Source organism: Pelodiscus sinensis, chromosome 2, assembly GCF_052426305.1.
Source record: "Pelodiscus sinensis isolate ZL-2025 chromosome 2, ASM5242630v1, whole genome shotgun sequence".
NCBI lineage: Eukaryota > Metazoa > Chordata > Testudines > Trionychidae > Pelodiscus > Pelodiscus sinensis.
The window spans coordinates 85,452,220-85,477,665 of NC_143053.1; the positions used below are offsets into that span (position 1 = coordinate 85,452,220).

At 40.9% G+C, this 25,446-nt stretch overlaps 1 protein-coding gene across 3 annotated transcripts in view; it reads right to left on the bottom strand.

The window, feature by feature from the left end:
- The window catches only part of LAMA1 (laminin subunit alpha 1), a 163,067-nt gene that overhangs the window by 112,688 nt on the left and 24,933 nt on the right, over positions 1–25,446 (bottom strand). For all 3 annotated transcript variants that reach the window (XM_075920947.2, XM_075920946.2, XM_089776301.1), the window contains exons 2-6: positions 18,610–18,780; positions 18,186–18,298; positions 6,250–6,492; positions 4,383–4,562; positions 1,398–1,487 (exon numbers count right to left, since the gene is read on the bottom strand). In XM_075920947.2, the coding sequence (XP_075777062.2) occupies positions 1,398–1,487; positions 4,383–4,562; positions 6,250–6,492; positions 18,186–18,298; positions 18,610–18,780 (797 nt within the window). The remainder of the gene's footprint in view (positions 1–1,397; positions 1,488–4,382; positions 4,563–6,249; positions 6,493–18,185; positions 18,299–18,609; positions 18,781–25,446) is intronic.

Sequence of the window (25,446 nt, forward strand, 5' to 3'; positions counted from 1 at the left end):
AGCATTGTTTAAATTTAGACACTTAGGGTATGTCTAAACTACATGCCTCCGTCGACGGAGGCATGTAGATTAGCCAGATCGGCAGAGGGAAATGAAGCCGCGATTAAAATAATCGCGGCTTCATTTAAATTTAAATGGCTGCCCCGCTCTGCCGATCAGCTGTTTGTCGGCAGATCGGGGCAGTCTGGATGCGACGCGCTGACAAAGAAGCCTTTCTTGATCGGCACAGGTATGCCTCGTGAAACCAGATTTACCTGTGCCGATCAAGAAAGGCTTCTTTGTCGGCGCGTCGCGTCCAGACTGCCCCGATCTGCCGACAAACAGCTGATCGGCAGAGCGGGGCAGCCATTTAAATTTAAATGAAGCCGCGATTATTTTAATCGCGGCTTCATTTCCCTCTGCCGATCTGGCTAATCTACATGCCTCCGTTGACGGAGGCATGTAGTTTAGACATACCCTAAGAGAAAAAGAGTTGACTTCCAAGCAAAGTGCAATATCTGAGAAATGTGTATGTTTAGGTAGTGAAGGGAGAAAATTACAGCAAGTAGACAAAATGAAAAATAAAAGCATACATTATGGACCTAATTTTACAGCCCTTTACTCACAGAAGTACTTCAGAATTCAGCACGAGTAAAAATTGTAGCATATGTATATTGATATTGCTTCATTCAAAGGAACTTTAAGTTTATTTATGAAGTAAAATTACTAATGAACATTTTCTCTGTTGAAATTCAGAACTTGTGATTATCCAACCATATCATAAAGTAAACAGAAGGAGAGGACAAAAAAGGAAACATCCAAATTTGCACTTGTGGTACTAACACCAGTTAACATTTTCTGTGGAAAATACGCAACAAAAGAACTGCCCTGGATGGTAATTTGTTCAAATGCAGTAATGAAATGTAACTAACTTGAGTGTTCTTCCTTATATGCACCTAAGGCTGGATTCTGTAAGCACTGGTTTCATGGAACTTCCACGGAATTCAAAGAGAGTTCCACCCACAAAGTACTTAAAAGGATCAAGCATGAAGGACTTAATTCTGCAGATTTAAGCACTTGCATAATTTTACTCATGTGGATAGTCCCATCAAAATCATATAAGACTACGTTGTATGTAAAATGCAGGCTCAAGCTTTTAGGCCTCATTTCAGCATAGTTCATAAGTATGTGCCTAACTTTAATGGCGCTGTTACTCCCATTGATGTCAATGAGACAATTCACAGCTTTAAGTTAGGGCATGCGTAAAGTTAGGAACCTCTTTAAGTACCTGCTGAATCAAGGTGTATGTTGGTTTGTATAAGTTCCTCTGTATTTTACCCACAGTATCTTGTTCACTCTAAGAACTAAATGTTTTTTTCAAAAGGCTATTTTGTAAAAATAAAAATAAGAAAGCATACCTTTGTGGTTTCATCCAATGGGCAGCTTCGAGCATGGCCATAGCAAATACACATGCCACCAACAGAGATATCCTTTATTGAATAGTAATACTGGACAAAAGTAAGGTTGAAAAGTAATTGAGTTGGAAATAAAATTGGCCAATAAAATTGTGTTTTAAGTTGAAAACAGATCTGTTCCAAACAGTTTAACAACACTGAATACCTTCAACTTAGGCAAGCCTGACATTTTGCAAATTTTTAGACCTTTTCCTCTGTAGTCTTGCAGGGTGTGTCTACACAACAGCATTATTTCGGAATAACGGTCATTATTTCAAAATAACAATGTGAGCATCTACACAGCAATTAATTATTTTGAAATAAATTCAGAATTACAGATGGCTTATTCTGACTTCTGTAAACCCCATTTCACAAGGAATAACGCCTGTTCTGAAATAGCTATTTCGGAATAGCAGTAATATGGTCGCACCACTGCTGCTGTTTCGAAATAGATCCTCCTCAGGGCCATTCGAAGTAATTATTCCCTAGTGCCTTATAGGGCTCTAAAAAAAGATAGCACATCCACATTAAGGGAGCCTGCCTTGGACTAATTTTGAGGCTTCCCTGTAGAGTAGATGTGCTATTTTGAAATAAACTATTTCAGAGTATTTCTTCTATTTCTTCTTCTTTGCAGTGTAGACGTACCCACAGGAATTAAAAGACGCATTCTGATCTTGAACAAGCATGTACAACCCTGATTTCAGTGATTTCTGATTCCAGAATCTGATTCTTCAAAAATCCTTTTTTGCCATGTAAGATGTCACATGACATAATGGAATGTTTTCTGGGTAACAACCTGAAGACTTAAATTTTAATTTAGGAAAATTCTGGCATCACTGTATATGTTTTCAAAACTGGGGGTTTCCACTTTTATTCAAAATCTGTTCATGAGCTTCCCCTCACACTAGCTCTGTACTACTAGTTTAAATGTATTGTCTTGCTCTACTCAAATATTTAGCTTAAGGAACAGCAGGGCAGCAAAGTACCAGATGCTGTATATAAGTCCCATACATCTGGAAAGCAGGGAAGGGATTAATGTTCAGGGCAAGAAAGAGGCAGGATGTGAAGCAGCTGGGCTCAGTTACAGATCCAGAATAAGCAGGGCTGGCAGGCACTTCACAGGATTGTGCACAAGCTGTGTCTGAGAGTTCTGGGGAAAGAGTTAAGACACACAAGTCTGGGACAAGCACAGTAGGTGCTTTGTGTGCACAGACAAGTTTACAGACAGGTTTTTTTTTTTGTTTTGTTTTGATTTGATTTCACTTTCTGAAGGGAGTAAGCTTTCTTCTTTTCTTCTTTCTTTGGTCTGGGCTGGAGAAAGTCCTCAGTGACTCTGGCTGAACAGAGACTCCTTAGACTATAAAGCTATGGCTACACTATGAACTTTTTCTGGAAGAGGAAATTAAAATGGAGCACTCATTTGCATATCTTGCACTCTCATTTGCATATTCTCTTCTGATCCTTTTTGCGGAAGAGGTTTTAGCACAAAAAAGCACTGTGTAGACGGTACCTTTTTGCACAAACCCCCCTTTTGCGCAAGATCCCTTCTTCCTCAATTTTTGCAGGAAGGGTTAGATAATATCCAATAATGGAATTATATGCAAAAGCACAAAACGAACACTTTACTGCCACAAGTTAACAAGCTTGACTTCCGCAAGTGCTGGAAAACGTCAAAAAACTATGCTGGGTGGCTATCAGAATTTTTACAGTTAACTGAAGGAGGAACTGTATTGCCATCTGAGACAGATACTGGTTAACCAAGTATTCAGGATATTAATGTGCCAGATAACACAGCTTGTAATGTAATACATTTCAAACTAGTCAAGCCAACAGACTTGCCGGGGCCTGGGGCTGAGGAGGCAGGGAGAGGGAGGATGGGCAGCGGCTCAATACTCCTGCAAGGGGCAGGGCCAGGGCCAGGGCAGCTAGCCCTCAATGCTGCCTGGGCTGTAGGCCCGCTCTACTCTCAGCGCCTTATAGAGTGTTCCGGCCAGGTCTCTGAAGGGTGCCACGCAGGACTCCAGTGATGAGGCCTGGGGCTCTGGCCACTGTCACCGATGCTTTTGAATCACCAGATCCTGGGGCAGTTGCCTCCTTCATCCCTACCCCCCCATCAGCTGGCCTGTCCTTAACACACCAGAAATCACTGTACACTAAGGCTGTGTCTAGACTACATGCCTCTGTCAGCAGAGGCATGTAGATTAGGGTTGTAGGCAAAGGTAAATGAAGCCGCGATTTAAATGATCGCGGCTTCATTTACATTTACATGGCTGCCGCGCTGAGCCAACAAACAGCTGATCAGCTGTTTGTCGGCTCGCCGCTAGTCTGGACGTTCCCCCTGTCGACATCAAAGCCCTTTGTCGGCAGCCCCGTTATTCCTCGTGGAATGAGGTTTACCGGGGCTGCCGACAAAGGGCTTTGATGTCGACAGGGGGAATGTCCAGACTAGCGGCGAGCCGACAAACAGCTGATCAGCTGTTTGTCGGCTCAGCGCGGCAGCCATGTAAATGTAAATGAAGCCGCGAACATTTAAATCGCGGCTTCATTTACCTTTGCTGAACAAACAAATCTACATGCCTCTGCCGACAGAGGCATGTAGTGTAGACGTACCCTAACATAAAATGTAACTCACATAAATATTTACTTTTTTGCCTAAAGTGACATTTTAATCAAACAAATCACATTTTTATCTTTGCTGATGAAATGTTAGCAATACAACCTCATGGTTAGTAACTAAATGGCAATTCTGAAGGAAAAAAACATCAAAAGTCTTTCATTGGAACAACTATCTCTGCAGCCTTACAATGGGTAGTAACGTCACAGAGACAGTAATGTTTACTTAACCTCATGAAACATTGAATGTTGAGGGTCAAGTCCTTTATTAGGACAGGCAGGACTTAGTCTTTGTTGTCCAGTGTGGTGAACAACAGATATAAAAGATCAGCTTACCCTTCTGGTAACAATGGGATCCAGGTCTTTAGGATCATGATGGCTAAGAGTCATGAGGTCAGCATTAAGAGTTCTAATACGTTGCAGGCGAAGACGAATGTATCGGGCAGAGGTGAACTCCAATAGTGTTTGCGAAGGGTCATCGGCACTAGGTCTACCGTTGATCAATGAGGTGTGAATCTAGAGAGAAGAACTAACTTCACCATATCCTCAGTTATAACCTGCTTATGATAAACATTTTTTCTATGAACTTTAAAGCCATAAAAACAAACAAAATGGATAACTGGGTGCAATGTATCAACAAAGGCATCAAATCAATTGTCTTATCTATTCTGTTCACAATTTCAATATTAGTAATGTCATCTGTCTAATTTATCACTCACATATACCTGGAAACACCATTTCCAGGTCACAGACTCCAATGTCTATGTGGTACTTAAGGTGGGACTTCTGCAGGGTTAAAAGAAATGGATGGGAGACGAAGGGTGCAGAAGACCATTCCTTCTATGCACTAGTTTGAATCTAGGATCCTTTTGCTCACCGATGTGGAAAAAACATACTGACGATGAGTAAAAAGTGCAGAATTTAGCCCTCATAGAATGTCTCTTGTACAACTTGGAAAGATTTATATGGTAAGAGGTAAAACTAGCTATTCCATTTTTTTCATAACTAATTTGGTTTTAGCTGTGTCCTACTTTGTATGCATATTTCCTCATACCCTGGTTTTTTATTGTTGTATTTCTCTTTTATTTAGATTTTTAGTTTTGTCTAAGGCAATACAAATGTTTCAACAGAAAATATTTATAAATAATGTTTTATAAACAATTACTTCTATAATTAGGGAATGTACAGGCTTTCTTTTAACCTGGTCCAAATTTCTCAGTGTGTACAGTTTCACCCATTTTGGACATCCCCACAACAAATACTTGATTCAAATATGCTTGACATAAAATCATTCAAGATTAATCAGGATAACTTTCACTGTGAGGGGCCAAAATTGTGATTTAAATCTGAAAAAAGGCAACATTAATAACACTTCAATCCTTAATTGTGCATACTCCAATTTATTTTACTCTAGAAAAGAGCTTTTAAACAAAGGGTTACTAGCAACCTCCATAGGCTTATTGGGTTTATTACCACATAAGAAGCATAATGCCGGAAGTAAGGGTGCAGGGACTTAAAGTGGTTTCCATCATATACAGGATTTATGGTTTGGTTCAATGGAGTTCAGTATCCCCACTATAAAAATTGTTCCAGCACCTCTGATAAAAAGGCAATTCACAATAGACTAACCACTGATTTTAATGCATCATTTCATTATGTTCTGAAACAAATTACAGAAAGAAGAGTCTTGGTTAAAAAAAGAACAATCAGCAGTTAGCCTGCATAATGTATAGCTCGTTTAATTATGTGCTGTTCCTGAAACAATGCCAGGGCTTGTTTTCCAGTCCATCTGTGCAGGGCATGTCAGACAGCATTTGCAGCTTTATCTTACAAAACCAGGTGCTCCTGAAGAAGCTCTTTTTAAATTAAACACCTGGCCATAGATAAAGTCTCTCCTTTATTCTTTCAAGATTAAGTACCTAATTCATAATTAGTAGCCGTCTTCAAATTATGTGAAGAGCTACTACAAAGTCATTTTAAACTAGAATATGCAGAGCCAAAGGTATGTTTTCCTAACGTATTTTTAAATTATTATACTGGTAAATGAAACTGAGATTTGATCCTGAAAGACATCATAACAAATCCAAAGTATCTGACAATGATGGAAGGCATAAATTGTGCAACTATAATTAAAAATTTCTGAAGCTTGTAATTAGTTCAAATTCATGTTCACAAATGACAAGTGCAGAAACAAACAGCATACCTCTCCATGTTCTAATGGAACTAGCCTGGAATAGTAAGAGGTGCAGATCACTTCATCATCTCTCTTGTAAGTAGGAGGCCCAAGTCTTGGTGTTACATTATAACGAGTTAAACACTCTGTGTCACTAATTGCATAATACTGCCAGGGTTTGAACTCTGTGCCATCCACTGAACGTTCCAAAATCCAGTTTCCAGGTCGAGGAGCATTAGCAGCTTTGATGATCACATATGCAACTTGAAAGACCTACATAAAATTAAGGCAGAAACTTTTAACACATGATACTGCCATATAAAACAAGCACCAGCTGGTCAATTTAAAATATATGAACATTTTAATAAGTATTATATATTTTGCTTGGGGTTTTGGTAACATTTGCTTGGAATGTCTGTGAATAAAGCAATATTTGACAAAAACTAATATGATTTTTCATTGGCTTTACCAGAAGTGTGAATCACTTTGTTGTAAAATTCTAATACCTGGCTCATGCAGAAAGTGACAGACATATTTATTGAACAATTTTATAGTAGTGAAGATCAAATATTTTTTATCCATAGTAGTTCAGGAAGAGCTGGATATATTTGTCTCTACAGTACATGCAGATGGGACACCACTATTTTAAAATTGTCTGGTGACATTAATCCACTCAGTAATAAGTGTCTGCTCTCTGCTTAGTTTCTAAAGCCGTGTTTGGTGATCCTTTTCTTTGCGTTCCCTCGAAAATATGTTCATCCTATGATGTATCTGCAAATATATTGCAGTAAATTTGGAATTACTTTAAGCAATATCCTTTTCTAAACATAACCACTGAATGGTAAATAAGTAAGATTGTATACTACAAGGCAAGCAATGTAAATATCACATCATGCCCTTGCCATGACTAAGAATGCCAAGTTTTTTAAAAATGCAAAAACCATTTACAGTTTTATATTTAATGCCAGATCCTCAGGTGCACTATAATAGCATTCAGCACACTTGAGATCAAGGGAGCCCGAGGAAAGGGGAGAGCAGCAAGAGGTGATTTTATACCACTTTTCCAGATCTCAATCCTAAGGGTAGCCAGGAGCCAAACCAGTCCCCAGGGTAGGTTACAGCAGCTTTACAGCTAACTTTTGTGAATGGATAACAGCTCCAAAGGAGCTACTTCATCAGCCAGGATCACTTAAGTACATCAGTTCTATCAAAACACTTCCACGAACACTCCTCCATTCCAGAACACAGTCCAAATGCATTATTACCTAAATAAAGTGTTTGAAGGTAGATGATATACTTGACAATAGTTTAATGTTTTCTATATGTTGCCAAACCATGGTTAGATAGAAATAAATATTATTTAATCAATATATGGGCTCAGAAAACTGCTTTTGAACACTGCCCTCGCTTTTTCTCTCTCTCTCTCTCTCTCTCTCTCTCTCTCTCTCTCTCACACACACACACACACACACACACACACACACGCTTTCCCCCCACCCACCCAAAAAAAATGGCCAAACAGTTCATACCCACTAGTAAAAGACAAGTTTTATCTCATTTCTTTTGGGTGTGAATATTTTCTTATAACTTGATCTCCACTGAGCTGGATTCTTTTCTCCTGAACTCGTTTTACTGTTTGGGCCAGATACTCAACTGATATAAAGCATACTTGCACTCCCCTCAGTCAAGCCGAATAAGATGTTATTTTGCACCAACAAAGAATCTGACCCACTGACTTCAGTGGAGCTACTTCTGATTTGCATTACTGTCAGCAATTAGAGAATCAAGATCTTTGCTAATTGCAACATGATTCCTAGTAAGAGAAAAACCTAGAGATTTTTACATCCCTCTAGTATTGTACACATTTAAAAGCCAAGCAAAGTCATCAGAATACCAAGAATATATGGCTCTATAATCTGGCTTCTAGTCCATTGAAGGGTCCCATTTGAAAAAGTTATTTGCCACCAACAGGCTCCTTTAGTAAAAATCATGTACTAGTATCTCCTTTCAACGTGGAAAAAAAATGAAAATCGAACAAAAGCTGGATCAGACAACTTCAGTGTTCCGTACAAAATAGTCTGATTCTTGTCTCTCACTGATTTTATACTGATGTAATGGATGTCAGTGGAATTACACCTGGAATATATAAAAGGAGAATCTACAATATTATCACTTAAGTCCTTGTCTGCTCCAACTGAAGTTTTGCCATTTATTTGCAACGGTACAGTAGAAATCCCTGAAGGGGAATTTTTTATTTCAAAAAAAGGACATTCACTTCCTTGTTTCTCTACTTGAAACATATTATACTTTTTTTTACTCACCATTGACCATAGTTAACTAAAAGCTGCCTCTTTGCTTATTACACAGTTGGCTGAACAACAAATGAGTTACTTTTGATTACACAGGGTTTTTTCGAGAGCTGTTATAGTCTCGACAAACTGCAGCTGACGCAGCTAGTTTTAAATCCAGTTTCAACAAGTAACAACAACAAGTTACCCTTCATCGCACACGAACAGCAGTCACTGCTATGGGAATAAAAATAAACAGTATTACAAGAATACATTAAGTTTAATCTATTTTGAATATCAAGTTTCTTGTGGAGGGTCAGTCAAACAGTGGAATTCTCACAGGGATTATGAACATACATTGTTCATCCTACTGAAGTGTATGTCATTTAGGTTACGTCTAGACTATGTCCAGGGAACACGTTTGCTCTTCCACTTTTTTTTTGCTGAAGAGCGGATGCGCTCTTCCAGGGAGCCCTGTATACCTCGTTCTACGAAGAATAAGGGCTCCTCTGAAAGAGGAAGCTTTTCCGCCATTTGGCCCCGTCTAGAGGGGGCCAAACAGAGGAAAAGCCTCTTCCGGAAAAGCAATTGGAAAAAGCTACGCAAATTGCGGAGTGCAATTTCTGTAGCTTTTTCCGAAAAAAGACAATAGTGTAGACCTGACGTTAAAGTCAAAATTTTGAAAAGTGACAGTTGATTTTAGGTGCCATACTTCAGATATTAAAGGCCAGCTTTTCAGAAGCCCTGAATACTCAGAAATCCAAGCAATGTTAATTAGAGTGTAGACTGTATGAGACCTTCAAAAATCAGTCCCAAGACATCCAAAAATAGAAGTACCCAAAAATAACTGGATGGTTTTGAAAATGCAGTTGCTTGCGCATGGTCAGCCTATGCACAGAGCAACTATCAACTCCCAATCTTTCTCTGTGGAAGAGAATGGATTCCACTGCATGTAAACGCGTATCAACTAGATACACAACTCTGTGGCCTGTCCCCTGCCCTGTCTCTATTCTGTGTTTTCATTAGTGCATTCATAGGACACAAAACATGAACAACACAGGAAAACTCGGCCCCCTTGCAAAAATAGATTTTAACTGAATCCTTAATGAGAAATATTTTTATTAACTATGATAACAGAATGCAATACAATACTTGACATTTTATACCATCTTGATATTTAGAGATCTTTGCTTCTGAAAAATATGATAAGCATAGGCATGAGTGCCCCTGCTCCCAAGAGAGGCAACATCCACAGCACTGTGTCCACCTTGCTGAAAATCTTTGGATGCCCCTCCACAGGGGATTCACGGAGATGGGACTACGCAAGTTTTTAAAGTGAAGTCTGATTCAAGGGACTGGCACGGCTTTGCACAGCCACGGAGATTTTCACCTATCTTTGAAATATGCCTGAGAGTTAATACAGCTATTGAGCAGTTATGAGACATCCAGTCACTGCTGCATGGGTTCCTACAGAAGTTGAGCTGCCAGGAGAAGTATGAATGAAGCACACACAAACACAGTCATCTATACAGGTATCTCTTCAATGTCTGCAACTATGTACAGGACTATGTAGCACTTTAAAGACTAACAAGATGGTTTATTAGGTGATGAGCTTTTGTGGGCCAGACCCACTTCCTCAGATCAGTGGGTCTGGCCCACGAAAACTCATCACCTAATAAACCATCTTGTTAGTCTTTAAAGTGCTACATAGTCCTGTATTTTGTTTCAGCTACACCAGACTAACACGGCTACATTTCTATCACTATGCAACTATGTGTGGTTCCATCCCTGCAGATCCTCAGCATCCAGAGGCTTGTGAAATCTCAGACTTTCTAGTCTCTGCTAACACCAGCACTCCCCACTCCCAGCTTGAGTGGATCCTGTACTGGAAACTCTGTATAATGAAAATGATTGTATACAATACTGAGAATATTTTCCAGCAAGATTTTGTATTTTATTAACTCTGAAGATTAACTCCACTACTGGTGATTTACAAGCTTTACCACATACCCTTTCACTCATTCTGGGTCCACTAATGTCGCATGATAACCTCGTTTGCACAGCTGTGCTGTGAGAGCTAATCATTTGCGCATTTTAATTTGACTTTGTAACTTCCACAGAATTGCTTTCCTTACTGGACTACAAGGGTAAAAAGGGCAAGACAAAGCAACTTAGTGATTCCCAGGCAACTATGGATCGGAAAGTGTCATTTTAAATGCATGCAGTACTCACCGCAGAGACCAAACAAATAACCTTGTATTAAACAGAGTCACAAGTCTGTTTAAAACCTTATCACTTCCTTCTGTTTTGTTATGCGCATAGGTATGGGATGCAGAGGTGCAGGGGGAAGGGTGCTGCAGCACTTCCCAGATTTTGTGTCCTGCATTGGGGTATCCCCACTGCCAGGAGCCCTGCTGATCCCCAGGTTCTCAACTGCCAGCCCTGTGGGAACCACTCTTGGCCCCGGGGTTCCAGCTACTGAGGGATCCATTGCTGCCCTGGATCCCAACAACTGCACTGCAGACCTCGCGGCATCGACCACTGGCCCTTTGCCCAGGGCTCTGCAGCCACCCACCGCTGTGGCCCCAGCCTGGGACAGAGGATCACAGATGTGGTAAGGCGAGGGGGGCGCTGAGCAGCACCTGCACCCTAAACATTGTTCCAGCGCCACTAGTTTAGAATTCTCCAAAATTGTTAGCAACTGTTGCTATTATGTATTTCCCTAAAAGCAGTTCCTGCTAGATGAGGTGCATTTTCATTCCTTAAACAGAATTCTTGTCATTTTCAACATAAAAAGTGAACTCTCCTCCTCCCCCGATTCTTCTAGCCATTTTGCACATTCCACTGCTCAAGAGAGTGAGACACTAATTGGACTGGCAATAGCCAAGGCAGCAGATGATATTCAAACTTCTTCCATAGACTTTTGCCATTGCTCTAAAAGCTTGACCGGATCCTATCTCTGCAAGTTTAGCCCCAGGCTTCTCTCGCACAGAAACTCCAACTGTGCAGCAGTTTTTTGATTTGCAAAAATGGAGACTTCTGTAGGAAGAGGCCCATTTATTTTGTAACCACAAATAATTGAGCCCCACTGACCAGAAATGAAAGGCTAGTATACAAGGTTAGTCCAACCTGGGCAATTCTGATGTCCCCACATTTCTAGAGTGTTCTACTAGAAATGCCAGTTTCTAGGGGCCAGTTGGAAAGTTCAAATCCACATCCTAATCCAAATTCCACCAAATTGTGCCATCTCCCTCCCCAAAAGTGAATATTGAGGGTAAGATACTCTACTGAACTTCAGGACCTCATTAACTAGCCTACATTGCCCGCTAAAACGACAGTAGTGTGATGCCTACCACATAATGCACAAGACTGCACAATAAACGAGCCCTGAAGAATGCACTTGTTTTTTCAGACTGGTTTCTACTAGTCTTAATAAGTTATTCTAAATCTTCCCTCCAGGGTAAGAGCATAGAAACATGTACCTTGAAACGCCAAAAAAGGCAATTTAGAAAAGAAAACAGTGCGTTTTTCGAAATGGTTTGACAAGGCTTGTGGTTAAAACATATACAAAGGGCTGTAAATGCTATTCCTTTTTAATAGACGGCAAAATCTACTCTGTATTATAGGTACAACTAAACCCCTTGCTACAGAAAAGTCTGTTATGCTTAAGATCCAGATTTTACTTGCAAATAAAATCTAAAGTAAATTCATGCAAACTTTTCCAAAGTGCTGGGAGATATTCTTAGCATCAGCCTGTACCCCTTTAATGTTTGTTTCGGGAACAATGATTGTTTCAGTCTCATATTAGAAACTCAGAAATCAATGAAGAAGTACTTTCTGGTTTTTACTCTCAAGAGTTAAAGTGACATTATAGTAGGTGCTAATCTCAATCCAAAAAAGATTCTAAATTCCTGAGCTAGCTTTGTTTTATGATCTTGATACTTTAAATTCATTTCAATCAACAAAAGTACCAGTTTTAAAGTAACAAAGATTTTGAGTCAGATTTTCCACTTAAGTAAATTGGATAGCTCCATTGCAGTCAATCTGGTGATGACAATTTATGTCAGTTAGGGATATGGCTTTATAGAAATCACTTATTGAACAGTGATTTCAAGGTGAACCCCCTATACAAATTGTAAATATTATTACATGTTATTTATCAATAGAAGAAACTACAAATTAATGGTGTGCCAACTTCTACATAATAATAATAATATAATACCTTAATATCAGTCATTCATTTATCAGAAGCTTAGCTATTTTGACATCTTGTTACCCAAGATTGTACTAAAATATAGGGATTTACTTTCAAAATCAGGAATAGCTGTTTACAGCAAGAACTCTTTTTTGGTTTGCATTGCCTCTAGCACAAGGTGGGCCCTCATTATTATGTTGCAATAATGAAAAAAGTGAGATTTTGAAGACACCTAACAGACACTCTTAAACAGACTTGAAAATCTGAGCCACAATAAATATTAATAATGATCATTGATTTTCACTGAACAGTGCACAATCCACACATAACCCCAACTCAGCAATGCAAAACACAGTGGTGGCATAATAAGAAAATAATAATAATAACAACAACTCTTACTATAATTTCTAAAAAGTAGCACTGGGTGATGCTTACTGGTTACTGGTTAACCAGCGGTCCGGCAAGTCTGGAGCACCACACTGCATAGCAAGTGGGGGGGCCAGCCCAGCTGGGCCTGCCACACCATGATGCAGAACCCCGTTTAATCAATTAAACAGTTAAATGTAACTTTTAACTGGTTAATGGATTGAACAAGATTTTTCATCCCTAGTATAAAGCCTCATATATCTGGCCCTGACAGATATTATATATCTAGTGTTTATGATACATATTACATGCTGACGTTTCATAAAGTATCCCCTTGGCTAGCCTTGCAAAATGCTAAACTTTTTCTACATGTTGAAAAGAGATTCTGAAAGGGAAAAGACCTAAAGATCAATCTAATCATCGTATTAGACAGCACTCTTCTTTTAACTAGCATCTGTTAAGCCGCTGTTCTGCCCAGCTATGTCTGGACTATACAAACCTAGGTACAAGCTAGAATATAGTTTATTTTTATGTCTGTTTCCTGGAGTTTCCAGCCAAAAGACTCTAGTGGATGCATGGCAGCAAATCCTCAGCTGCTATCAGCTGACCTCAGTGGAGTGATAATTTATGTCACATGAGGATCTGCCCCCAGGGACTCAATAATAGGCTATATACATAAGTGTCTAGAATTCATCAACTCTATGAAAAATGGATTTCAATATTGTACAAAGTACATAGCTAGCAATCCCAAAGAGTGTTTCATCCATTCTGTGGTAAGTCTTTATGAAATAGTCTCACCTGATAAATATTCATCACAAAACACTTAAGTTTTATAAACAAAAATAAATTGAAAGTTTATAAGTACTTGAATGTAAGGTATGGGAAATATGGCACAAATATGACAGTACTCATAACAACCAGAGAACAAAGTACACAGAGACATTGATTCTTCACAACCCTTTGAAATGTCCATAAATAGAAAATGCAGAATATCGCCAGAGGAATATTTCTAATCCATTCACAATCAACCTTTAGAAATAAACATTTACCCCAAATCCCTAAAACTATTCATGCATGCATTAAGTTTCCTTTGTTACCATTTACTTGCACTGACTTGTTCGGTATTAACATTCTGAGCAAATCAACAAATCAGTGCTCTAAAAACTCACTGGCACCAAGCAATCTTTATTAACCAAAATTCTTCCTTGTGAAATAGTAATTTACATTCAGGTTTCATAGTCCTAGATGTCTCTTTTCTTTCAAGTGCTCTAAGGAAACACAGCGGAAAGGGTTCTCAGAGGATAACACTTTTCAAACCAAATTAATGAATCTGAGCATGTGTCAGAAGAGAAAACTATGAGGGACCATTAGTAGTAGATAGACCATGGAGAATAAAGAAGTTAGAGGGCAGGTCAGCTGCTCTATTTTCTGAATACAAATATTATGGAAGATCCATTTGGCAGAGTAGTATGGGAAGACAAAAAGCTAAGGCCCCCTCCTGCTATGTCCTTCCTGTTTATTCATTTACAAACCAAACACAATGCAAACTATGCAAACAACAAGAAATTCTCATCCAGATACGCTGTAGCTGACAAAAAATATTCTGTGGTTATGTTTCCACAACTCGGTGCTGCTTCCTAATAAAAGAGAAAATCTTGCTTTTTTTTAGAAGGCATATCAAACAAAGATTCTATTTTAATTTTCAAAACTGTTTTGCATAAAAGTCCAGACATTCCTGGAAAAACCTTGTTACCAATTGCAATTCACAAATCTGCATCTTGTCAGTGAGCGGCATTTCTCCACTATGTTAGAAGTGCTTTAGGGTTACCAACCCTCCTTGTGGTGGTTAAAGGTCTGTGGGCCCTCATTTACAAAGAACTTATGTTCATCAATGAAAAGCTTCATTGAAGATATCTACACCTTACACACGCTCTCAGAAGCACATTTCTTTAAAAATAAGCAACTGTTCCTTGAGGCTGATTTTATCACCTTTTCTATGGAGACCTGTCATGCATCCAAGCCCTCTGAACAAGTTGACAAAAAGTTTGTGGACCCTCAGACTTAGGAGACATGGGGGAGGGAACCTAGCACTATGACTCCAAGCAACACTGTAAGCCACAGAGTTAGTGCCAAAGGACTATCTTCACCTCAGATAGACCTGAAGCAAAATGCAGGACAATGTAGCACTTTAAAGACTAACAAGATGGTTTATTAGATGATGAGCTTTCGTGGGCCAGACCCACTTCCTCAGATCAAATAGTGGAAGAAAGTAGTCACAACCATATATACCAAAGGATACAATTAAAAAAAATGAACAAATATGAAAAGGACAAATCATATTGCAGAACAGGAGGGGGAATGCGGGGCGGGGGGGGAGGAAGGAAGGTAAGTGCCTGTGAATTGATGATATTAGAGGTAGGGAGAGTGGGATGTTTGTGAGATGTTTGTGAGATGTTTTGCTTCAGCAACCCCAGACTAACACGGCTACATCTCTATCACTATTTCAGATAGACCTGGCCTCCTGTGATTTCCCCAGGTTCTCTCACTGCATTGGCAGAGATATGCAAATGACAGCATGACAAATGCTAATGAGTGCTTCATTAGCATACTCTCTGCAGGTAGTAGCCTGAGTTTTCTTCTCTGGCTTCCTCCTGTCTGTGCAGAAGATGATCAAACTCACTACCAGCAGCAGCAGCAAAAGTGGGAAATCAGCCTTCTTTTGACCTACATTTCAGTGTCAGAGCTTGAAGGGGACTATTTCAAGGCTAAAGTCAATGGTAGGCATTTTTTTCCCCTCCCCCTCCAAAAAAGACAAAAAAATGGCCATAAGTTATGCTAGTACAGAGCTGGGCAAAAAATTTTGATGGGGGGGGAGCACTTTAAATATGTGATAAGTGTCAAGGGCTGCGGTCTTCCATGATCTTAATGGAGGAGGTGTGGGGTTTGGGATGGAGGCTGGGTGCAGAAGAAAGCTCAGGGTAGCAGATGTGAGTACCAGAGGGAAGTGTGGGGTCTGGGTGGGAGTTTGGGTGAAGGAGGGGGTTGTGACCTAGGGCAAGGGGAATGGGGTGTAGGAGAGGGTGCAGTACTGGGTGGGGGTATGGATATGGATTCAGGAGAGGATTCTGCCCTGGAGGAGAAGGTGCAGGAGGCGATGCAGAATCAGAGAGGGTTGTGGCCTGAGGCAGGAGTGTAGAAGGGGGTGCAGAGGGTTTGGGTTGTGACCTACGGCAGGAGGGTGTTGTGACGATGAGAAGGAGATAGGGCTGCAGGGTCTGTGAGGGTGTATGAGTTCAGGAGCGGCTGTGCAGAGTGTTTGGGTTGTTACCTGGGACAGGGATACAGGAGGGGGAGCAGAGGGCGGGGGGGGGGGGAGGACTGGGTGCCAGGTGCAGGCTCTGATGGTTACCTCAGCAGCTCCTGGCCAGCAGCCCAGTGGGACCCCCCAGGCAGGTTCCCTGCCTGAAAAAGCAGCCCAGCTGCAGGGGCCATGTGCTTTCTGAGCGCAGCAAGCCGTTGGGGTGGGGGGTAGGCAGCATCACATGCTGCCTGCACCATAGTGCTGGGGGCAGGGCAGTGCAGGATGCAGAAATCAGGGAGCCTGCCTAAGACTCCTGCTGGGCTGCAGGACTGACCTGGCTTGCCAGGCTCTATCCAGCCTGACAGCCATATTTTGGTTGCTCCTGTGTTAATACAATATTAAGGTTGCAAAGTAATACCAAAGTCAATTAATCCAAGAACTAAGGTTCTGACAGCAGGGTTAACAGCCCTATTGCATGTGTGCATCATTTTCTGTTCCTGAAAATTCATCCATCAGAATGGATATTTGTGTGGTTTAGTTGTTCTAGGAACCATAACTTGGAACCTGTCATTTGAAATTGAACAACTACATTGTATTACCACACCTTTGTATTTAATGTAAATGCTCTGAAAAACAGATACAATATGAGTATGTTAAGATTTTCATAGATTTATGTTTGATAATTTAAAACTAACTGAAAAGTTTAAGTTCTAAGAACTATTAAACAATATTGATTTATGTTGAGTTATCCTCAAAGCCAAAGTCACTCTAACTTCCTTCCTTCCTCCAAAATACAGTACCTTGATTATCGGCACTTACTGCAGAGCAAAGGCTGTATGTATCTGGACGCTTACTACACACTAGGGATGTAATAGTGTAGTTGATTAACTGATTAATCAATAAGCAAAAAACATATACGTTAATTCCATAGACTACACACATTTCCCCCCTCCCACTCCCCCCCCCCCCGGCCCCCTACACACACACATACACGCAAACCTTGCCAGTACATATTTTATCAGACTGGCCAGCAGCCTGGCTCAGTTCTAGCTCGTGCCAGGTCCGGGACCTAATCCATGCTGTGGCTCTGCATTTAAAGTATATTAGGCAGCCCAGCTCAGCTCCAGCTCGCATTCGGTCTGGACAGCAGCCCAGGGTGACAGGCAGCTGGTCCGTTAGGAGAGCTGGTTTTTAAACTGGTTCCCCTTGCAGACCAGCTCCGCCTGGCAGCCCCGCTGCCACCTGACTCAGAGACAGCAGTGCAGAGTGACAGGCAGCTCCTCGGGAGTGGAGCCAGAGCACACTGGCTGTCAGTCTCAGCCCTGGGGACTATAGAATAGTCAAGTAACCGATAAGAATTCATGAGTTTCATCGACTATTCAATTAACCGATATTTAACATCCCTACTACACACTGGTATCTTATAATAACCTCTAAGCACTTTCTGGCTAGCTCTTACTCCAGAACATTTACTCCCTTTGTTAAAATATTCCATGCTCATCAAAGGAGAGTATATGTTTTGGTAAACAGAAAACTTAATTCCCTTTTCAACCTAATAGGACTAAAATTTGCAACAGTATCATTGTCAATGTTGTAATATGCTTTCAAACAAACAACTGACAAAACGCAGTTGTTGAAATTAAATAGATTGAGCCAGCAAATTTTACCTTCATCTAAATGCCATAGTGACTATACCTATTCATCATTAATTGCTAATTGTCTGGGTACTTAAATTCTATCAAGTACAGCTACAATGATTTTATTAGGCTTATGACACGTAGAAAATAAAGTCTTTTGCACATGTGGTATTACTCACCTGTCTTAGATCCAGTGTGATGGTGACCCAATGGTATTCCCTTCCATTCTGAATGCTGGGACTTTGCCACCAGTTATTCGTGCCATCTATAGCATTGGAGATAGGGTGCTGTTCTGTTTGTAAATAACAAAAAGGTCTCTTAAGAATAAATGTCACTATCTTCTTTGTCTTACTTAGTATTTCTAAGCTGCATGCTGAATATTATGAAGGGAAAATTAATCATCCATAAAACACATAACAGGTAAAATTTACCCCGAGCAAAAACCACTATTAGGTCTATCCTGAGGGCTTACGTGGTACAATGGGCTCATGCTGGCACTCTGCACAAAGGTCAGTTCCATCCACAGACTAACATTATTGAGTATTCATGGCAGACATGTATTTTACACACAGTCCTAGGAAAGATATAACATCATAAACTTGCCTTTGGGGTTAGCACTGTTGTGGTCACACACCCTGCATTGTGCATTCCGTAGAGGTCGGCCCGGCACATGTTCCACAAGTTTGCAGAACATCTCTGGTCCCTTCTCACCACAGGTGGCATTGGTGTTGATATGAGCATGGCTAGCCAGATTTAAAATAGCAGGAAACAAACCTTAAAAAAAAAAAAAAAAGAATACCGGTCATGTAATAAGATGAATGATTAAAACAAAAGTAATGGTTATTGATGGATATGTGTGACCATATGGGGTTCTATAGCAAATGTCTGTCTCCCCGTGTATGTCTGAGTGTCTGGAAAATTGAAAAAAATATGCTGAGAATAAGTAACCTTCATTAAATGAATTCTGCATTATCTCACAGATATTGTAAGAGTCCAATAGCACTATCATTCTATGTCATGCCTGGATTGTTAATGAAGAATAAAATAGCTATTTTTAAGGATGGAAACTGAAACCTATTTCCACAGTGAAAATAAATGAAATCCAGGAGACAAATTTAAAAGTGCCTAGGTATGAAGACTTACATAAATGATATCTCATTTCTGTGGAAGGTGACCTTTAATTGGAATTCACAGATACGGAAATACTAATGACTTTGGCAATGTACTTTGAACTGCTATGCTTTATTTGATCTCCTGCACATCCCCGTACATATTGAATTTTAGTGCCTTGCTCTCTGCTCTCCTGCAGCCCTATAAAGTTTAAGGAAGGATTTTTCATGTGTTGCCTCCCACCTTCTGCAGTTTGTGTCATAGTACATAGACACATATCCGGAAAAGGTATTAGCTGAAATGCAGTGAGCTCCAGCTATTCTGGGTCCAAGAAATTGTAAATAATGATTTAAAATTATCACTATCTTGCTTCAGTACAGTCCACTGATAGGAATGGGAGCAGTCTGTGCCACTCATGTATTGCTTCTACTCATAACAATTCACGGACAGGTTGTCTGCTTCAGATAACAGGGGTAATTATTTAAGGCAAGAGGCTCATTAAACTCTTTACTCAATCCAACCACTAGAGGGGGACAAAGACCAGCTTCATATACATCAAAACAATGAAACAACTAATTACCTTCCCCAAATTAATAGCTAATATTTTTTCTAATGAAATCTTAAACTCTGCCAAAAATGAAGGGTCACCATAGTAGTGCAGGGCCTCCCCACTATATAAAAAAGTGGGCATATACTGAAACGACATAAAGCATAGAGCTGACTTGCATTTGCACAAATTAGTAGGGTTTTTTTTTTTGGCACAATATAAGATCAGGGAATGGGAGGACTTATAACGCAACAGTACCTACAAGCATCAGCGTTAAAGCAGAAATGACATATAGTGGGGATGCCCTGTGCTGTATCCGTGGCTACATTTAACCTCTGCGGTTATAGCAATAATGCACAATGATCCTTGTAACTGTCCCTTAAAGACAGGCTAACGTATCATGATCCTATTCCAGTTCAGTGAAGAACCAAAGCATTTTGGGGTTGAAAGTTCCCAGAGGCAATGTACATTATAGTCCCACTGAGAATTATAGGCTATTACAATGAACAATGCTGGAAAGGGGGCAGATATACAAATAAGCCTCTCTTATAGGAACCAGGGGTATGGCTACACTAGCCACCCTAGTTCGAACTAGGGTGGCTAATGTAGTCATTCAAACTTGCAAATGAAGCCCGGGATTTAAATATCTGCAATGAGGACTAACGATAGTTCGAATTAATTAGTCCTTGCCACCTGTAGCCATGGGCAGGTAGTTCGAGCTACTGGTCATTTAAAAATGGCGGCGCCTGGGAACATGCAAATGAAGCCCGGGATAATTAAATCCCAGGCTTCATTTGCAAGTTCGAATGACTATATTAGCCACCCTAGTTTAAACTAGGGTGGCTAGTGTAGCCATACCCTAAGCGACCAGATGAGGACTGGGATTTGTCATGAGCTTTTTTTACTGAGTGATTAGGGAAGAGGCTGGAGCGCTAGGTCAAGGGCTTGGGAAAACCTGGGGATGGCTGGATATGATACCATGAGGAGGAGGAGGAGGAGGAGGAGGAGGAAGAGGAGAAGGTATTATTTTGGCTAGAATTTAAAGGTCAGAAAGAGCTAAGTCCTTGGAGAGCAATTAAAAGGCTGTGGCAAGGTAAGAAAAGAGCCTTGAGGGAAGAAAAGTGGCAGAGAGTTAGTGGGCAGACCTGATGCTATTCATGGCTGAGGGCCCTATGGTTGGAGTATGGGTGGTTTAACAACCCCTTCGGTTTCTGAGGGGCATTGGTGTTGTACCCTAATTGAGGGGAAAAAGAGATATACCATTGGGGATTCCCTATAGCCTTGGAAAAAGACAGGGTAAAGGATCTGGACCAGGAATGGGCAAACGGCCCTCCATGGGCCAGATCCAGCCCACCAAGCCAGTTGATCTGTCCCATGCCCACCCTACCACTACCCCACCCCAGGCCAATTAGGGCCTGGAGTGGGGGAGCGCTTGAAGTTTCCTCACTACTGCAAAAACACAGGCTGGCTATAGAGACACTCCAGCTGTTTTAAAACAGCCAGCGTTTATCTCTAGCTGCCACGAGCCTTTGGTTGGGGGAGCTTTGCATGGGGCCCAGGAGTGCACGAAGTCTCTCACGTCCTGTCCCCACCCTGCCAGGGGCGCGCAGCGGCTAGCGACAAACACAGGCTGTTTTAAAGCAGCTGGTGTGTGTGTCTCTAGCTGCCGCACACTCCCCCGCCCCCAGGCCCTGACTGCAAGGTGACCGCAGGCCAGATTCACCAGCTTGGCTGGCCACATCCAGCCTGCAGAGGGCCCTTTGCCCACCAATGGGCTAGAGAGACATGGTAGATGTTTTAAAACTGACAAGTGTCTCTTTAGCCACTGCGCACTCTTGCAGGAGCAAGGAGACTTCGCGCGCTCCCCCGCCCACAGGCCCTGTTTAACCTGAGGACAGGGGGAGCACATGAGGTCTCCTCCCACTAGGCACCAACTCCCACTAGGTGCCTTTTCTCTCTGCAGAGCAAGTGGGAAGACTTCTCACGATCTCCCACCCCAGGCCAATCGGGGTTGGGGGAAGCACACGACGTCTCCTGATCTGGCTCTGGCCCTTCTACCTGAGGCCCACCCCTTCCAGAGTGGCCCAGGGCCACTTAAAAAATTTCTGAAGTAGCCCCCTTTTAAAAATTATTGCCCACGCCTGTTACACTGAAAGGGGTAGATTTCTGATGCAGCTGGAAGCTTAAACTTCACTCCCAGCAGGAAGGACAGTCACTATTACAGCCCCTTGCCATTGCCATTTCAACCAGAAAGGACATTGTCTCAATGACTTAATTACCTGAATCCTGCTTCAAAAGCCTTTTAAGACTGCACTTGAAAGAATTCTCTGAACTGTGATAGAAATGTAGCCATGTTAGTCTGGTGTAGCTGAAACAAAATACAGGACTATGTAGCACTTTAAAGACTAACAAGATGGTTTATTAGATGATGAGCTTTCGTGGGCCAGACCCACTTCCTCAGATCAAAAAAATGTTAGTCTTGTTAGTCTTTAAAGTGCTACATAATCCTGTATTTTGAATCCTCTGAACTGTCATTCATGCTTAAATTCGACACTATACGCGTGGGTCTGAATAAAGAATCTAATTGCCTTACCCATTACAAAGACAGCTTCCCCAATTATCACCTCTAATATCATTAGCTCACAGACATTTACCTCCCCCTCCCCCTCATCCCCCTTCTGTTCTGAAATGTGATTTGTCCTTTTCATATGTGTTCATTTTTTTAATTGTATCCTTTGGTATATGTGGTTGTGACAATTTTCTTCCACTATTTCATCTGAAGAAGTCGGTCTGGCCCACAAAAGCTCATCATCTAATAAACCATCTTGTTAGTCTTTAAAGTGCTACATAGTCCTGTATTTTGTTTCTATTACAGCCCCTAGTTACCTTTTTCTGTTTTCCAGCTTTTTTTCTATAAAATATACTCCAGAAAACTAAGCTCACTTCAAGGCGGTAATATCATTTGTGTTTATTGGTCTGAGATTTTCAAGTCACTCCCTTTCCTGTGCAGAAGTTAAAATCAGAAGTAATTTTGGGAAAGAAAAAACTTCCAAGCTATGTTTAAAGACTTAAAATGATGGGCCACAATTAAGCCCCTACTTCTAGATCAGGTATGGCATATTAAGAGTGCCAGAAGCAATCATAAATGTATTGCTGGAGCAAAGAGGCTATTTCTGAGACTGGCCATAAATGGATTTTTTTCCATTTATACAGAATTAAATTAATGATTATTTAAATAGAAATAATTCCAATTGCATTTCCAGTAACATATGCCTTCTTTCATTTCTCAAGTTTGTACAGCATATATGAGGAAAACTTTTAATAGCAGTGTTTTGTTTTTCTAAGGCAGAGCTAAAAATGACTACAATTTAACCAAAGAGGTCTTTGTCTTTATGGTAATTACACTCCCATGAAAAGCCTGAAGCATTTAACTCGGTTTAAATCTTAACTTCAGCTCAAAATGTGGCAAAATACTAATGTTCTCAAATATAATCTGAATAGTGTTCTGTGTGTTTTTAATTGTATTGTATTGAAAACATTAAAGAGGACAGGAGGGAGAAGAGCTATAAACTATAACTGCTGAATCAGGCATAATCTTTATTCTCACTAAATGTTTTAATTGGAAGCAGATGAGTATTTCTGTAAAACTGAATATTTATTTCTGGCCAACTCACTGATATCATTGCATGCCACATGCTGAATAAGGCCCTGATTCTTTTCTCATTTACTCTAATTTTACTCCCGAGTTACTAGTATGAGCATGAGAAAAACGTGCCCTTCTTCCCATCCCTCCTTCCCCCCCCCCCCCCCCCAAGAAATATAGATGAAGCCTAAATGGGTGAGGAAAGAAGATTACCAAAGGTTTTCCGAAATGGCTACCCTGCATCTACACAAGCTGCCCATTATTTCGAAATATTTCGCCATACCTCGTTGCATGAGGGATAAGGGATGGCTCGAAATAGAGAGTTATTTTGAAATTTGGCGCTGTGTAGACGCGCCAAATTTCAAAATAAGCTATTCTGAAATAGTTTTGAATTAAGATTCGCAATTTGCGTAACACAAATTGTGTATCTTATTTGAAGTTTAGGGTGCTGTGTGGATGCACCCTCAGAGTTCCCAATATCAACGAGCCTTCCTCAGCTCTGTCACCTCCAGGGTCATTTGTTTCACTGGCGGCAATTACATGGGACACAGCCTACCCCACAATGACCTCCAAATCTTAAAACCATGGATTAGTGCCAAGAAAAGAGGCACTAAAGAAAGGTATTGTGTGAAAGTTTCATTCCAAACCCCAAGTCATATTAGTATTGGGTTCAAAATCAGCAGCAAAACAGAGTTTCATCTGAATATCTTGCACTGCTCTCCCTTTCGAGCAAACATTTTACTGGCTCCCATAATTACACTGACAGAATTAAACTTGTGACAGTTGATCACATGGCAGCTCTTCTTGAAGATACAGAGCAACAGAGCTACAGTTCTCACTTAGCCTTTGGGTTCAGATAGAAACAAATGACTCAGAGTTTGATCCTCCAAGATGCTGAGTACTTACAACCCCCAATGGAACCAATTAATCTCTAGTTACCCTTCAAAACAATGAATGTTAGATAAATCTGGTCACTGGCAATTTGGTGGAAGTTTAGGAATTGCTCTGTACCATGCAAGAGCAAGCCCACCGTGAGTATAAATCCACCAAAACCAAATGTGAGTTTCACAGCTTTACATTAGAACAGTGGTCCCCAACGTGGTGCCCGCGGGTGCCATGGCGCCCACCAGAGCATTTATGTGCGCCCACTGAAACATCTAGGCTGGCCCTGCCCCCGGCGTGCGGCACATGCGCGGTGCCAGCAATGGCTCAGGGCGCATGGGCAGCTCCCACCCCCGAGCGTGCAGCGCATGCGTGGCCCCACCCCCGGAAGTGTGGCGCGTGAGCAGCCTCGCCCCTGGGCGCCCGGCAGTCACGAAAGGTTGGAGATCACTGCATTAGAACATTCCATTCTAAGTTAAAATGTTCCTGAGTTACATAGTTGATGAGTTCAAGGGCTCTCCTCCATTTCCACTCTCCAAAAAAAATCTGTGAAATATGCCATTGTTTACAGTATCGGGGGCAGGGAGATACTGTCAGAACTAACTGAGCCAAATAAAGGAGAAAAGATGAGTAAATGAAGGAGAAGAAATTAAAGACAAACAATGTATAATATCAGGAAATGAATAGTGTTCAAGATACACCAATTTGACTAATATCTACACCTGGAATACTATGGTATCATAAGCTTACAGTGTCTGGAGAAAGACACTGTATTTCATAAATGTTATCCAGTATGCAACTGTCTAGATTCTGAAAGACAATGATCTACTCTAACCTTTTCTCACAAATACCCAGCACAGTAAATTAAATTAGATGTATCTAATCTCTCCTCGGGGAAGAAAGGAAGTTTCACATATGCAATTCTTGTTGTTTTATTCCTTAGGTATTCAATTAGACTCCATTATCACATCATTAACTTGTGTACATTTTGAAGGATGATTTTCCCAGCTACACAATTAAGATTTGGTTGACTGAATTTCATTTGCTAAAATAATTAACCAGCAATTGTGTCTATTTCCCATTTGTACTCAAAGATCCCACATAGAAACAAATATATTTATTTAATAATGCAGTCTGCATTTTTTCTTTTCCCTACTTTCTGCTTTGCAGCTGCAAGAGTTAGTGCCCACCACTTTAAAAGTGGCAACAATGACTCTGAGGCTGTGTCCAGACTCCATGCCTCCTTCGACGGAGGCAT